The sequence below is a fragment of the Sus scrofa genome, chromosome 4 (assembly GCF_000003025.6).
Source record: "Sus scrofa isolate TJ Tabasco breed Duroc chromosome 4, Sscrofa11.1, whole genome shotgun sequence".
Lineage (NCBI taxonomy): Eukaryota > Metazoa > Chordata > Mammalia > Artiodactyla > Suidae > Sus > Sus scrofa.
In genome coordinates, this window is record NC_010446.5 from 50116140 (window position 1) to 50132023 (window position 15884).

At 36.6% G+C, this 15884-nt stretch overlaps 1 protein-coding gene across 1 annotated transcript in view; it reads left to right on the forward strand.

Annotated features, from left to right (window-relative positions):
- Positions 1–15884, forward strand: part of CNGB3 (cyclic nucleotide gated channel beta 3) — a 150338-nt gene that overhangs the window by 3213 nt on the left and 131241 nt on the right. The window contains exon 2 of the mRNA XM_003125585.6: positions 2448–2529. Coding sequence (XP_003125633.3) covers positions 2448–2529 — 82 coding nt within the window. The remainder of the gene's footprint in view (positions 1–2447; positions 2530–15884) is intronic.

Consider the following 15884-nt stretch of genomic DNA (forward strand, 5'->3'; position numbering starts at 1 on the left):
ATCCAGTGTTGTCATGAGCTGTGGTATAGGTTGCAAATGCAGCTCAGATCTGGCATTGCCATGACTGTGGTGTAGGCCAGTGGTTACAGCTCTGATTTGACCCCTAGACTGGGAGCCTCTGTTTACCAAAGGTACGGGCCCTAAAAAAGACAAAAAAAAAAAAAGTTAATCAGACCAAATTGTTCTATATAATATTACAATCAACAAAAAATAAATAAAAGTTACTCATATATTTAAAAATGTTGATCTGGCTACTTCACTTCAGTTATCCTTGTTGTGTTTCTCTCTGGGAAAGTCATTACAACGATGTTTAACCCTTGCCAACTTTATGTGCTCACAGAGCACATAAAAATAGCTAATACATTTTTCTCTTAGAGAACAAATAGCTAACAGCAATTACTACTTGAAAAGCAAGGTGCTATAACTTTCCAAGCATTATTGTATTAAATTCTCACAATTTGCTGCTTACAAACAACTAACCCATTGCAGAGTCTGGATTGGAACCCTGTTCTCTCTGACATCTGTTCCTAAGAGCTAAATCACTAGGTTATATCAGTTCAAAACAGGAGGAAGAGTAGTCACATCAACTTTTTCAAAGACTTTAATTATAGGATAAAAGGATGTTAGGGAGAAGGCAAAAATTGCAGAAACTCCTTAAAGAGTTACCTTTCCTTTAGAAATGTTAATACTGGAGAGCTACTCAGACTAGACACAAGCAGAACAACTCTTGGATTAATCTTGTGCCACTCTGACAGCTGTAATTTATGGATGTTAATCAGGAAGTCTATTGGCATCATGTATCTTAAAAGTCATATTTGGGGAGTTATTTGCATCTCTTCTTTCCAGAAACATGTGGGTAAAAGAAAAATAGACTTTTTTCCTGTTTCAAATATGCTAAATGTTAAAAATGACACAGAGTTGAAATCCTATTTTCTTCTGCAGAATTTAACCTTTTAAAATGACATATAAACATGTTTCTGAAATACAAATAGATTATTTAAATCCTACAAGAGAATATCTAGGAATGAATAAATCAATTTACATTGTATTTTAAGTGTCAAATAGTTAATTCTCAAACCAAAATATCATAAGTAATTCAATTTTGTCAATAACCATTAAGTCAAAAACTGAAAACTCAGACTAATCTAAACTCTCTCTCATGCTCCAGAATAAGACATTATTCACATAAATCTACATTTATATGTACATAAAAATATGATGGAAATGTTTATAAATAATATAGCATGATGTACAAATACTTGATTGAAGTCAGAAGGCTTTATTACTACTTCATAATATATCCAGAGATCATATTTTCTAGCCACTTAGTCATTTCCTATGCAATAATATATGAATAATATAAGAAGAACAATAACAGAAGAAGAAGAATAGCTGTCTTGTCTAAAACATATGGTTATTATGAGGCTTAAATCATCTGATTAATTCACTTTCAAGTTTAAAATATTTCTGACATACAGTGTCTATAAATAATGTCAAACTCATATATATCAAGGCTTACAATCTCTCAAGGTCCTCATCCCTTCCTACTTTGCTAGCCTCATCTCACATTTTTTTCCTTCTAAGCACTTCTGCAATCTTCCTTCACCTACATGCAACCACACCTTAGGTTTTCGCTAAACATGCATCCTCTGCCTGGCATATTTTTCATGCCTTCTCCATCTGAAAAACAGAAATCTTGTCTTGATTTGCAGATTCAAGAGTCCTTTCCTTTTGAATAGTGTCCTTCCCTTCCCTTCAACTTGAGTATAATTGACAATTCCGCCTTTATGCCCCACGTCTAGCATCTACAAACATTGTCTCATCACCTTTAGTATTTTGTGTCGGTTCCATTTTTGTGTTTTTGTTCCCCCTACTAGACTGTAAGCAGCTTTGGAGTCAAGCTTTCTATCTTCTAACTTTATATCTTGTTTTAACTCCATCCCAATAGGAAAATCTTCAGGTATACATTGGCCACATCCAGTGAGCTATACCTACATTTCAAAGAAAAGATTAAATGTTCAGAAGAATAATGAGGTAGTGGCAAATCGTGGAGAGAAAAAAGAAGAGAGCTCTGAGTAAAGGCAATAAAGTGTTTTATTTTCTCCACCATTTTATATTCCACCACTAAAGACTTAGACCAGGACCAATGCTATGGCTGTGGGAAGTTGGGACCAGGATTGAGAGAAATATTCCAGAGAGATGCAGCAACTACACTGACAAAAACAGAGTGCCTGTGACACACAAACTGTGGGAATGAAGTTGATTCTTCAATAGTAGAGAAAAGAATATTCATTTAAGTGAAAGAATTATCATTTTTTAGGATATTAGAAAAAATGATCAATTTTCCTGATTGGCTTGATAATGGAATGAAATACTCTGTTACATTTTACGTTCAACATTCCTGTTATATAAAACCACATGTACAACCTCTATTTTTTTTCTCGAAGGAAGAAAACAAAAATGAAAAGAAGTGTCTCAAAACCAAGATGCCCCCTGCCTCATCTCAAGAGTCACACACCAAAATCCAAGGTAAAAACCCAAATCTGTATTTAAAAAACCTAAAAAGTAAAATATGTATTTTTTTGAAATGTCCGATAAAACACTTGTCCTTGACTAGATAAATTATCTAGGGTCGCACTTGAGACTATTTGAAGATCTGAATATTTACAAAAAATATTTCTTTATTCAGTCACTCATTCAATCAATGCTTTTTATCACCTACTATGTGCCAGGCATGGGTCTATGGGTTGGAGATACAGTGGTGGACATTACATGCCAAGTTGGTGTTAACATAAGCATCTAATGAACAATGAAACCTCAGACAAGTATTATAAAACCAATAAAACAGATGTGGATTGTACATGTTTAAAGGTTCTATCTTTGTAACTCTGCTCTTCTCTCTTTAAATTCTCATCAACTCCTAAGGCTACCACATTCATTTTTACATTGAGGATTCTAAATTCATATCAGACCAATTTCTTTTTTAAAACCCTGTCTAATATTTTCCAAGTAAGCACTGGACAAATATACCTTTATGTTCTGCTGCCTTCCCAAAGAAATCATGTCTAAAATTGAATTATTTATCTTCCCCTTCAAATAAGCTCCCTCTCCTGATTTAGTTCTATTTCTGTTCCCATCACTTTTTCGGTCTCCCAAGCTCAAAACCTAATTTATGCTTTATTCCTCAATCTAGGCTGTCCTATAAAGAAAATATGTCACCAAATTTCCTTTCATAATGGCCTTCTAACCCACTTCATTCCTTTCCAATCCCACCACAATACTATTCTTATTAGTAACTCATGCCTACATGACTCCCAACCTCTAAATTATCTCTCCTGGATGTTGATTTCACCCAGTCTCTCACTTTTTTCATTCAGCCCTAAAAGTATTAGCAGATTACTTTCCATTAGTCACTATTTTGATCTCATGTCTCTGCTAGTCTCTTCTAAAGGAACTTAAGTGCCTCAATATTGCCTGTAGGACAAAATCTAAATTACTTCACCTGACTTGGTAGGAACTAATGAAATCTATTCCCATATCCTCTTTCTGGGCCTCCTCTCCTATTTCTCTCATGTATGAACACTACACTATCACCTAGAAAACACAAAAATGACAAAATTCCTCAAAAGGAGTAGCCCCACAATCAAAAGCTGGAGAAATGGTCCCACTTTCATCATACTTAACTACTCTTATTTAAGAGAAAAACAAAAGGCCTATGTGAAGAAAATCACAATTTAACACAAAGATACAGAATAATCTTAAATAACCATAGGAAAATAATATGTTCCCAGTTTGGAAGATAGCATTATAAATTCTATTTTTGAAGTTAATTCATATTTCTATTTTCATGATCTCCTCTTTCCCCACTTTCAGCATTACATTAAAAGAGGGAAGAATTTCACTTCATTTATTTTATTTTATTTATTTGCTTATTTATTTTAAAGCAAACCCTAGGGTTTTAATATTTTGATTATAATGTAAAGAATACTTCCTTTTTAGTACAAATCAAATGTTTTCTCTTCTCTCTTTTGCATTTTCATCTCAGCCAAGAAGACAGTAAAACAATGTCTTCCAAACCATCAGCATTTACTTACCTGATGAGAAAGAAGAAAAAGTAAAATGTTCTACAATAAATTTTTCAACATGAATGCAGTTTAATATTACATGCCAAATGATTACTAAATCTAGGTTCTTCAATTGTGTGTGTGTGTGTGTATATATATATATGTTCTCCTTCATATTATTTTCCACTATGGTTTGACACAGGATATCATCACAGGATATTGTGAAGTTCCCTGTGATTTACAGTAAGACCTTGTTATTTATCTATTTTATATATAGTAGTATCTGCTAATCCCAAACTCCTAATTTATCTATCCCCCAAACACATCCTCATTGGTAAGCTTAAGTTTGTTTTCTATGTCTTTGAGTCTGTTCTGTTTCATAAATAAGTTCATGTGTATCACATTTTAGATTCCACAAATAAATGATATCATATGATATTTTTCTTTCTGACTTCACTTAGTATGATAATTTCTGGGTATATCTGTGTTGCTACAAATGGCATAATTTCATTATTTTTAAAGCTGAGTAAAATTCCATTGAATATATGTAGCATATCTTCTTTATCCATCCATCTTTCAATGGACATTTAGGTTGCTTCTATATCTTGGCTATTGTAAAAAAGTGCTGCTATGAACATGGGGGGAGGTCTCTTTTTGAATTAGAATTTTCTCTGGGTATATGCTGATAAGTAGGATATGGCAACACTATTTTTAATTTTATTAAGGAAGCTCCATATTATTTTCCATGGTGGCTGATGTAATTTACATTCCCAACAAGAATATAGGTTCTGTTTTCTCCACACTCTCTCCAACATTTGTTATTTGCAGAATTTTTAATGATGGCCATTCCCATCGGTATGAGGTAGTACTTCATTGTAGTTATTTTGTTGTTATTATTTTTTAATAGATATTTCCTGAATACAATTTTTTTTCTAATGTACGGCATGGAGGCACAGCTACACGAAAATGTACACATTATATTTTCTCACATTATCATGCTCCATCATAAGTGACTAGACAGAGTTCCCAGTGCTACACAGAAGGATCTCATTGCTAATCATTCCTGAAGGCAACAGTCTGCCACCTATTTGTCCCAAGCTCCAAGTCCATCCCACTCCCTCCCCTTCCCCCTTGGCAACCACAAGTCTATTCTCCAAGTCCATGACTTACTTTTCTGTGGAAAGGTTCATTTGTGCCATATATTAGATTCCAGATATAAGTGATTTTATATGGTATTTGTCTTCTCTTTCTGACTTAGGTCACTCAGTGTGAGAGTCTCTAGTTCCATCCATGTTGCTGCAAATGGCATTATTTCGTTCTGTTTTATGGCTGAGTAGTATTCCCTTGTGTATATATACCACAATCCAATCATCTGTCAGTGGACATTTGGGTTGTTTGCACGTCTTGGCTATTGTGAATAGAGCTGCAATGAACATGCGGGAGCATGTGTCTTTCTTTTTTAAGGAGAGTTTTTTCCGGATATATGCCCAAGAGTGGGATTGCTGGGTCATATGGTAGTTACATGTATAGATTTCTACGGTAGCTCCATACTGTTCTCCATGGTGGTTGTGCCAGCTTATATTCCCACCAGCAGTGCAGGTGGCTTCCCTTTTCTCCACACCCCCACCAGCATTTGTTCTTTGTGGACATATTGATGATGACCATTCTGACTGCTGTGAGCTGGTATCTCGTGGCAGTTTTGATTTGCATTTCGCTAATAATCAGGGATGTGGAGCATTGTTTCAAGTGCTTGTTGGCCATCTGTACATCTTCCTTGGAGAAATGTCTATTCAGGTCTTTTGCCCATTTTTCCATTGGGTTGTTGGCTTTTTTACTGTTGAGGTGTATAAGTTGTTTGTATATTTTAGAGAGTAAGCCCTTGTCCGTTGCATCGTTTGAAACTATCTTCTCCCATTCTGTAAGTTGTCTTTTTGGTTTCTTTTGGGTTTCCTTTGTTGTGCAGAAGCTTGTCAGTTTGATGAGGTCCCACTGGTTTCTTTTTGCTTTTATTTCTGTTGCTTTGGGAGACTGACCTGAGAAAATATTCGTAAGGTCGAGGTCAGGGAATCTTCTGCCTATGTTCTCTTCCAGGAGTTTGATGGTGTCTTGTCTTGTACCTAAGTCTTTCAGCTGTTTTGAGTTTATTTTTGTGCATGATGCGACGGTGTGTTCTAGTTTCATTGATGTGCATGCAGCTGTCCAGGTTTCCCAGGAATACTTGCTGAAGAGACTCTCTTTTCCCCATGTTATATTCTCGCCTCCTTTGTCAAACATTAATTGACCATAGGTGTCTGGGTTTCTTTCTGGGTGCTCTATTCTGTTCCATTGGTCTGTAGGTCTGTTTTGGTACGAGTCCCACCCTGTCTTGATGGCTGTGGCTTTGTAATAGTGCCTGAAGTCTGGAAGAGTTATGCCTCCTGCTTGGTTTTTGTTCCTCAGGACTGCTTTGGCAATTCTGGGTCTTTTGTGGTTCCATATAAATTTTTGGATTGTTTGTTCTCATTCTGTGAAGAATGTCCTGGGTAATTTGATAAGGATTACACTGAATCTGTAGATCACTCTGGGTAGTAAGGCCATTTTTACAACATTAATTTTTCCAATCCAGGAGCATGGAAGATCTGTCCATTTCTTCACATCTTCTTTAATTCCTTTGATTAATGTTTTATCGCTCTCAGCATAGAAGTCCTTACCTTCTTGGTCAGGTGTATCCCCAGGTATTTGATTGAATTTAAGAAGGTATTGTATTTCTGCATTCCTTTTCCAATATTTCATTGCTAGTATACAGAAATGTGACTGATGTCTGAATGTTAATCTCATATCCTGCTACTTTGCTGGATTTTTTGATCAGTTCAAGTCGTTTTTGAGTTGAGTCCTTGGTGTTTTCCATATACAGTATCATGTCATCTGCATACAGTGACAGTTTTACCTCTTCTCTTCCGATTTGGATGCCTTTTATTTCTTTTGTTTGTCTGATTGCCGTGGCTAGGACTTCCAGGACTATGTTGAATAACAGTGGTGAGAGTGGGCATCCTTGCCTTGCTCCAGAATTTAGTGCCAAGGCTTTCAGCTTTTCTCCATTGAGTATTATATTTGCTGTGGGTTTGTCATAAATGGCTTTGGTTATGTTAAGGTATGTTCCCTCTATACCCACTTTGGTGAGAGTTTTGATGATGACTGGATGTTGGACTTTGTCAAAGGCTTTTTCTGCATCTATTGAGATGATCATGTGGTTTTGGACTTTTCTTTTGTCAATGTGGTGTATGATGTTGATTGATGTGTTTATGCTGAGCCATCCTTGTGAACCTGGGATGAACCCTACCCAGTCGTGGTGTATGATCTTTCTGATATGTTGTTGGATTCGGATGGCCAAAATTTTGTTGAGGATTTTTGTGTCTATATTCATCAAATATATTGGCCGATAGTTTTCTTTTTTGGTGGTATCTTTGTCTGGTTTTGGACTGAGGGTGATGGTGGCATTATAGAATGTCTTTGGGAGTGTTCCTTCTTCTTCAACCTTTTGAAAAAGTTTAAGGAGGATGGGTATAAGTGCCTCTTTGTATGCTTGGTAGAATTCACCTGTGACGCCCTCTGGTCCTGGACTTTTATTGATGACATATTCAATTTCATTTCCAGTGATCGGTCTGTTCAGTCGATCTAGTTCTTCTTGATTCAGTTTTGGTAGGCTGTAAGTCTCTAGAAAGTTGTCCATTTCTTCCAGGTTGTCAAATTTGTTGGTATACAATTGTTCATAGTATTCTCTCATGGCATTTTGTGTTTCTGTACTATCCATTGTGACTTCTCCTTTTTCACTTCTGATTTTGTTTATTTGGGTTTTTCCTCTCCTCTTCTTGGGGAGTCTAGCCAGAGGTTTGACAGTTTTGTTTACCTTTTCAAACAACCAACTCATGGTTTTATTGATTTCTTCTCTTGTTTTTTTAATCTCTGTTTCATTGATTTCCTCTCTGATCTCTATGATTTCCTTCCTTCTGCTGACTTTAGGTTTTGTTTGTTCTTGTGTTTCTAATTCATTTGGGTCGTGGGTTAGGTTGTCGATTTGAGATTTTTCTTCTTTTCTGAGGAAGGCCTGCATTGCTGTGAATTTCCCTCTGAGTACTGCTGTGTGGCACCCCATAGATTTTGAGTGGATGTGTCTTCATTATTCTTTGTCTTGAGGTATTTTTTTAATTTCCTTCTTGATTTCCTCAATGACCCATTGGATTTTTAGTCTCCATATAGTCAGTTTTTTTTCTCATTTCGTTTCCTGTGGTTGATTTCTAGTTTCATGGCATTGTGGTCAGAGAGGATACTTGAAATAATTTCTATATCCTAAATTTGTTGAGGTTAGCTTTGTGCCCCAGTATGTGATCAAATCTTGAGAATGTTCCGTGTGCACTTGAGAAGTATGTGTATTCTGATTTTTTTTGGATGGTATGTCCTGAAAATGTCAATTAAGTCTCTAAGATTTCTGTTGTGTCCTTTAGGATCTCTGTGGCCTTATTGATTTTGTGTCTTGAGGATCTGTCCATTGACGGGAGTGGGGTGTTAAAATCTCTTACTATGATTGTATTCCCATCTGTTGCCAGAGGCCAGCTCCGGCAGCCAGGGAGTGTACACTTTCCCGAAGAAGATGGACGGACCTCAGCTTTTGCATCAGAGACAGCCTCTTTGTCCCTTCTTTCAGGGTGCTGGACTGCTCAAACTTTATTGGCAACAGTGGTTGATTATATAGACAGTTTTTCACTACAGATTACATTACAGTGTTAAAAGTACATTGGTTAACTATTACATGGTATAGCAGCTATACGTCACGTTTTAAGATCTCTGTCTTAACTTAGTGAGTACTTTGAAGAGGCCATAGACACAAGAATTTGGCATTCACAAACCTTGTTTGTGTACTGGTGCTTATCTTCAAAGCGTTATGGCTTGGAGATAGTGTAAGTAAATATAAACCAACTTAACTAAACTAGCTATCACTTAAAAGCTTTGAAAATCAAAGACAAAACTCACAGCTAGGTTTTTTGGATAATATATGTCTATTTTATGAACATCATTAAGATCCTAACTCTAAAGTTTACTATATAACTACTTAATAGATAAACACTATGTTTTAACTAAGTTGGATTTAAATAGGGGAAAGTCTTTCAGGATGAAATTCTTATTATATTATTGTTGTAACTTTGTTAAATCACAAATCACCACAGGAAAATAAGAATGGAAAATAAGAATAATAAGTAAATAATCAGGAAAGACTGAGGGAAACTGAATAACAAATAAAACAGCAGGAAAGACTAGGTCACCCAAGAAACAATCCATGTTCTCTGGTGCAAACATGGACATTGCTTTCCCAGGAAAGCCCCAATTCTTCCCTGTAAACATCAAAATGAGAGCTGTGTAACCTGAGGCCTGCCCTCGTCTTGTTCCATGTAGGCAGGCTTTTTATCCTGACCGGAAGCCCACCTTCGGCTTGTACCGTTCAAGTGAGCTCCCTTTCTTGGTTAGGAAGCTGCCTTCAGGTTTTTCTGCCATCAGGCAAGGTCCTTTTTTTGAGTCCCTGCATTTTCTCAGCTCCCCACACCCATTGATTTCTCCTTTTATGTTGGTTAGTATTTGTTGGAGGTATCTGGGTGCTCCTATATTGGGGCACATATATTGATGATTGTAAATATCCTCTTCTTGTATGCCTCCTTTAACCATTAAATAGAGCCCTTCTTTGTCTTTCTTAATGGCCTTTGTTTGAAAGTCTATTTTGTCTGATATGAGTATTGCAACTCCTGCTTTCCTGTCTTGTCCATTGGCATGAAATGTCTTTTCCCGTCCCCTCACTTTCAATCTATGTGTGTCCTTTGCCCTAAAGTGAGTTTCTTGTAGGCAGCAGATTGAAGGTTTTTGCTTTTTTATCCAATCTGCCATTCTGCGTCTTTTGATTGGAGCATTCAGTCCATTGACATTTAAAGTGATTATTGATAGATACATATTTATTGCCATTTTAAACCTTGTTTTCCAGTTGATTCCATGTTTCGCTTTTCTCCTTTTTTGGGGAAGTTGGATGGTTTCCATTTATTTTATGCTTGAGTACTTTTCAGTTTTTGTGAAAGTAATGTTTGGTTTTGATTTGTGTTTGCCCTGTTTTTTAAGTATGTTAACCCCTTCCTATATCTGCTTGCTTTAGCCTGATAGTCATATAGGCTCAGACACATCATTAAAATAAAAAAAAAAAGAATCTATATTTTCTTACTTTCCTTCCCCACATTGTATGATTTTGGTGTTTTGGTTTTTTTTTTTTAACATCTTCATGTTGTGTATGCTGGCTTATTCAAGTGATTGCTTTCCAATTGTGGTTTCCTCCATCCTAATTCTTCTTTTTCTCTCTCTTTTTCACTGTAGTTTTGATTTGAATTTCTCTAATAATTACCAATGTTGAACATCTTTTCATGTGGCTGCTGGCCATCTGCCTTTATTCTGCCCATTTTTCTATTGGGTTGTTTGTTTTTCTCATTATTAAGTTGCATGAGCTGTTCGTATATTTTAGAAATTAAGCCCTCATTGGTCATATCATTTGCAAATAGTTTCTCCCAGTCTTTAGGTTGTATGATTTTGTTTTGTTTATAGTTTCCTTTGCTGTGTAAAACCTTATAACTTTTTTTATAATGAATTTTATTTTTTCCATTAACCTTACAACTTTAATTATGCCTGATGTGTTTATTTTTGCTTTCATTTCTATTATCTTGGAAGACTAATCTAAGAAAACGTTGATACGATATATGTCAGATAAATGTTTTGCTTACATTCTCATCTTGCTATTTTATGATTTCATGTCTTATAAAATGTAAGTCTTTAATTATTTTGAATTTATTTTTGTGTATGGTGTGAGGCTATGTTTTAACTTCATTGATTTACATGCAGCTATCTGGCTTTCTCAACACCACTTTCTGAAGAGACAGTCTTTTCTCCATTGTATATTCTTGTCTTCTTTGTGGAAGATTAATTGAATGTAAGTTGTGGGTTTATTTCTGTGCTCCCTATTCTGTTCCATTGCTCCATTATGTCTGTTTTTGTGCCAATACAATGCTGTTTTGATTACTATAGCCTTGTAGTATTGTCTGAAGTCTAGGAGGGTTGTGCCCCATCTTTGTTCTTTGTCTTCAGGATTGCTTTGGCAATTCTTGGTCTTTTATGGTTCCATATAAATTTTAGGGTTATTTGATCTAGTTGTATGAAAAATATCAGTAATTTGATAGGGATGATATTATATCTATAGATTGCTTTGGTAGTATGGCCATTTTAACAATATTAATTCTTTCAGCCCAAGAGCATGGGATATTTTTCCATTTCTTAGAATACTCTTCAATTTCCTTTATCAATGTTTTATAGTTCTCAGCATATAAATCTTTCACCTCCTTGCTCAGATTTATTACTAAATATTTTTATATTATTTTAATACTAGGAGTTATTTTATAATAGTAATGGTTTCAAATCTATAGTTCTCACATAAAAACATAGGCTTAATGGCAGGTAATCAAGGATCATATCTTTGGGATTCAAGTTCATTCTTATTTTTGCTATATTTTTTTTCAAAGTATAATTGTAAGCTTAGTTTTTCATGGCTGGTAATAAAAACTCTTTTGTACAAGCTTCATTTAACAGAGAAGCTATTTGAGTGGGAAGGAAAAAAATAGTTTCATTTAAATTTGCAGGCTTAGCATGTCTTAAAAAACTTTAATAGGAATAACAGTTATATTTAAGATATTTTGTTTTGAAAAGCAAAATTATTAGTGTTTAAAGATAGCCTCTTATACATGCTTGGTATTTTTGTGTCTTCACTTCAAAACATGCAGGTGCAATGTCATAATATCTGCAGATGTTGATTTCTGATTATAGAACTCTTATCTTCTGCAGAGCATGGTTTAATTTATATCTGCCATGGAAATGAAGAATGCAATGTATTTTGGATTCAAATAAAGATAACTTACTAAAGTCCTCTTTTGATTACAATCATCTTTCTTAGGCTTCCACTTCACTTATATTGCATTAAATGCTTCTTTAAACAAACATTTTGGTTCCAGCAGAGGATATGTAAATGACTCACCTAGTGATTTATGATGCTGTAAAATGACTCTGCTTGTTTGGAAGTGGATCAAAGTTAGGTTCCCATAACTGGTATAGCATAGTAGGCAGAACAGTAACCCCTCGAATATATCCACACCCTAACCCCCCAAACCCATGAATTTGTTACCTCACATTAAAAAAAATTGCTGACATTATTAAATTAAGGATCTTGAGATGGGAAGATAATTCTTCATTATCCAAGGGGGCTCAATGCAGTGAAACAGTCTTATAAGAAGAAGGCAAGAGAGCCAAAGGCAGAAGAAGGAGTTGGAATGATGGAAGCAAAGGTTGAACTGATGAATTCTGAAGACAGGGGAAGGGACCATGAACCAAGGAGTTCAGGTAGCCTTTACAAGCTGGAAAAGATGAGGAAATGGATTCCCTCCCAAAGCCTCTAAAAGGATTCCCACCTGTCTTAGACTTCTGACTTAACAGAACTACAGTTTGTGGTAATTTGCTACAGTAATAGAAAACTAACATAAATGGCTTTAAAATATTCCATACTTTAAAAAGTCACAATGAAAAAAAAAGAAATTTTAACTCCAAGCAATCATGGAATTAATACTAAAGAGAGCATGTTATACTAGAAGAGCACTGGTTTTAGAGTTTGACACACAAGAATTCAAATTATAACTCTACTACTTACTAGATTTGTGTGACCTCATCAGGATATTTAATTCTGAGTCTCAGTTTACTCACGTATAAAATAAGGAAAATACTGTCATCTCTAGGTTGTGGGTATGAATTTAATTAACATAGGTAAAGCATTTAGCATTGAGGCATTGAGGTTGGTAAATTCCAAGGTTGATAGAAGTCAAATAGTATAAATGAGGATCGTGTATGTCCTGTCTAAAGAGCCCAGAGGCCATTAAGTGTCTACTAATCACTGCCATGTGGGAATGAGGTCAAGTGCTGCCAAGCATTCCATCTTCAGTCTAGAGAGACTGCAAATACAAATTTTAACTTGAGATTTCCAATTTTTTGAATGTTGACTTTCTAATGTTTTAAATATTCTCTTTTTTAAATCACTGAAAGAAAAACTGAATTCTTGTTGTATTATTTTCAAGCCAAACTTGGGTCTGCTTGCCCTCATACAGTAAAGCCAATCTAATGACATTAGGTTGTGGTGAAGGAAAGTGCAGGTTTTACTGAAGGGCACCAAGCAGGGAGTCCAGGGCAGCTAGTGCTAAAACACCCAAGCTCCCCAAAGGCTTTCAGGAAAAGGTTTTTAAAGAGACTGTGAGAATAAGGGTTGTGCCTGTGTAAACAGCTTGTGGAAATTCTTCTGATTGGTTGGTGGTGAGGTAATCAGGAGTCAAACAACATCAACAGGTCTGGAGTCTACATGCTTGTGGGCAGCATGCAGTTAACTTCTCTCACCTGGTGGGGACTTCAGTATCTGCAAAACCATTCAAAGGATATGGTTCAGAATATTATCTATAGCACTTGAAGAGGAAATAAAAGTCTTTGACTTTGCTGAATGGATAAACTATTATTATTTTTTCTTGCTTGATTGTTTTTCTTTCTTTCTGAATTTTCTCACTTCGATTAAATTTGCTGTTTGGAACTCAGGAAAGGCCTGGAAGGCTACAGTTTTTCTACATGTAGTAGAGGAGTCTGTCCCAGGAAGGCCCTATAGGGTCCTACTCAGTTATAATATTTAGCTGAGACTACCATTCTGTGACCTCTAACCAACCACATATTGGTACTCCATGTTATTCAAATTTATAAGCATTAACAGCCCTAGACAAGAGGGATTTTTTTTAATCCCCTTATTCTTTCCTTCCTCTTCACTCTAGTACAGACTTTGTGTTGCAAACAAACTACAGGTAGGGTTTTCCCTGGACCTTCTGGGCCAAATAGTTCTCCACAGCCAAGATGGCAGCATTCCAGGTACAGCAAATTACCAGATCAGCAGAAGCCCCCCAAGCCCCACCAGTCCCCTACCATCCACCCAAATTGACCTAGCCTGCATCTCAGCCAACTCTTCATTTGAACAGAAATCCAGAGCTAAAACTCCATTTAAAAATATAGTAATTTTTTATGGAGTTCCTGTCGTGGCGCAGTGGTTAACGAATCCGACTAGGAACCATGAGGTTGCAGGTTCGATCCCTGCCCTTACTCAGTGGGTTAACGATCTGGCGTTGCCGTGAGCTGTGGTGTAGGTTGCAGATGCAGCTCGGATCCCGCGTTGCTGTGGCTCTGGGGTAGGCTGGCAGCTACAGCTCCCATTAGACCCCTAGCCTGGGGACCTCCATATGCCACAGGAGTGGCCCAAAAATGGCAAAAAACAAAATAAATAAATAAATAAATAAAAATATAGTAATTTTTTAAATATAGACAGAAAAAAGGAAGGAAAATCCTAGCTTGTTTAAAAAAGAAACCACCCTTTAGTTCTTGGCCATGGCAATTATCAATCACAGGGTAACAATGGGAATACAGGAAATACAACAACAAAAAAAGAATGTAACTTTTTATTAAAATTACTCAAGCATATTTCTCTGCTTCATCCAGAAAGAAATACTCTTATATAGTATACAATTAGAATGACACAACTCAATAATACATATTCTTTCAAAAATGATATCTAATGTGATGATGAATGGAAGAAATGAGAAAAGAATAAACCTGGGATGTGAAATTTGTGAAAACTTAGTCTAGAAAAAAAGATAACTATCATGTGCTCCATAGTTTGAAATGATGAAGAAAATCCCTAAGAATGCTAAGTTGTAAAGGAACGAAGACACAGTCAGGGCACCTTGTGTGGCAAGTGCTCATGGTAAGAAAATTTGTAGATAACTGGAACTGAAAACCCATTCAGGGGACAGAGGCAGCTTCGAGGAGGCAATTACTTCCTCTGACTTGCCCATAGTCAATACGGCTTCATTTATCAAGACTGCTGTTACCTCTCTGCATAGCTACTCTGGATGGCTTTCACTCCCAGCTACCCATTGCCCAGTCCACATTCCAGAGAGTGCAGTCCGCCTAACTTAGATACAACCTTTGTTTCCATTCCACACCACCACATGTCACCAGCCAGCTGTGGATGGCTACCTCCTTCATGTCAGTGTCCAGCTGTGCGCAGTCAGGCACCATCCCTGCATGTTGAGACAGCAGAAGTGGAGGGAGCTGTAGCAGCTAAAAGGAGAAAGTAGACAGAGAAATCACACACTGTTTTAAATAGCACAGAGAAGACCAGATTCAAAAAATTCCTTAGTTTGGGACATTTTTTTGTTTTGTTTTTATGGCCACAGCTGTCCCATAGGAATTGCCCAGTCTAAGCATTGAATCAGAACTGCAGCTGCTGGCCTACACCACAGTCACAGCAACAGCAACAGCATTTGAGCCACATCTGAGACCTACGCCACAGCTTGTGGCAACACTGGACTTTTAACCCACTGAGGAAGGCCAGAGATTGAACCTGCATCCTCATGGAGACTACATTGGGTCCTTAACCTACTGAGTCACAGCAGGAACTTTCAATTTACACCTTTTTTTTTTTTTTTTGTCTTTTTAGGGCTGCGCCTGTAGCATATGGAGGTTCCCAGGCTAGGGATCTAAACAGAGCTGTAGCCATCAGCCTACACCAGAGCCACAGCAACATGGGATTCGAGCCGCGTCTGCAACCTACACCACAGCTCAGGCAACACCGCGTCCTTAACCCACTGCGCAATGCCAGGGATCAAATCCACAACCTCATGGTTCCTTGTCAGC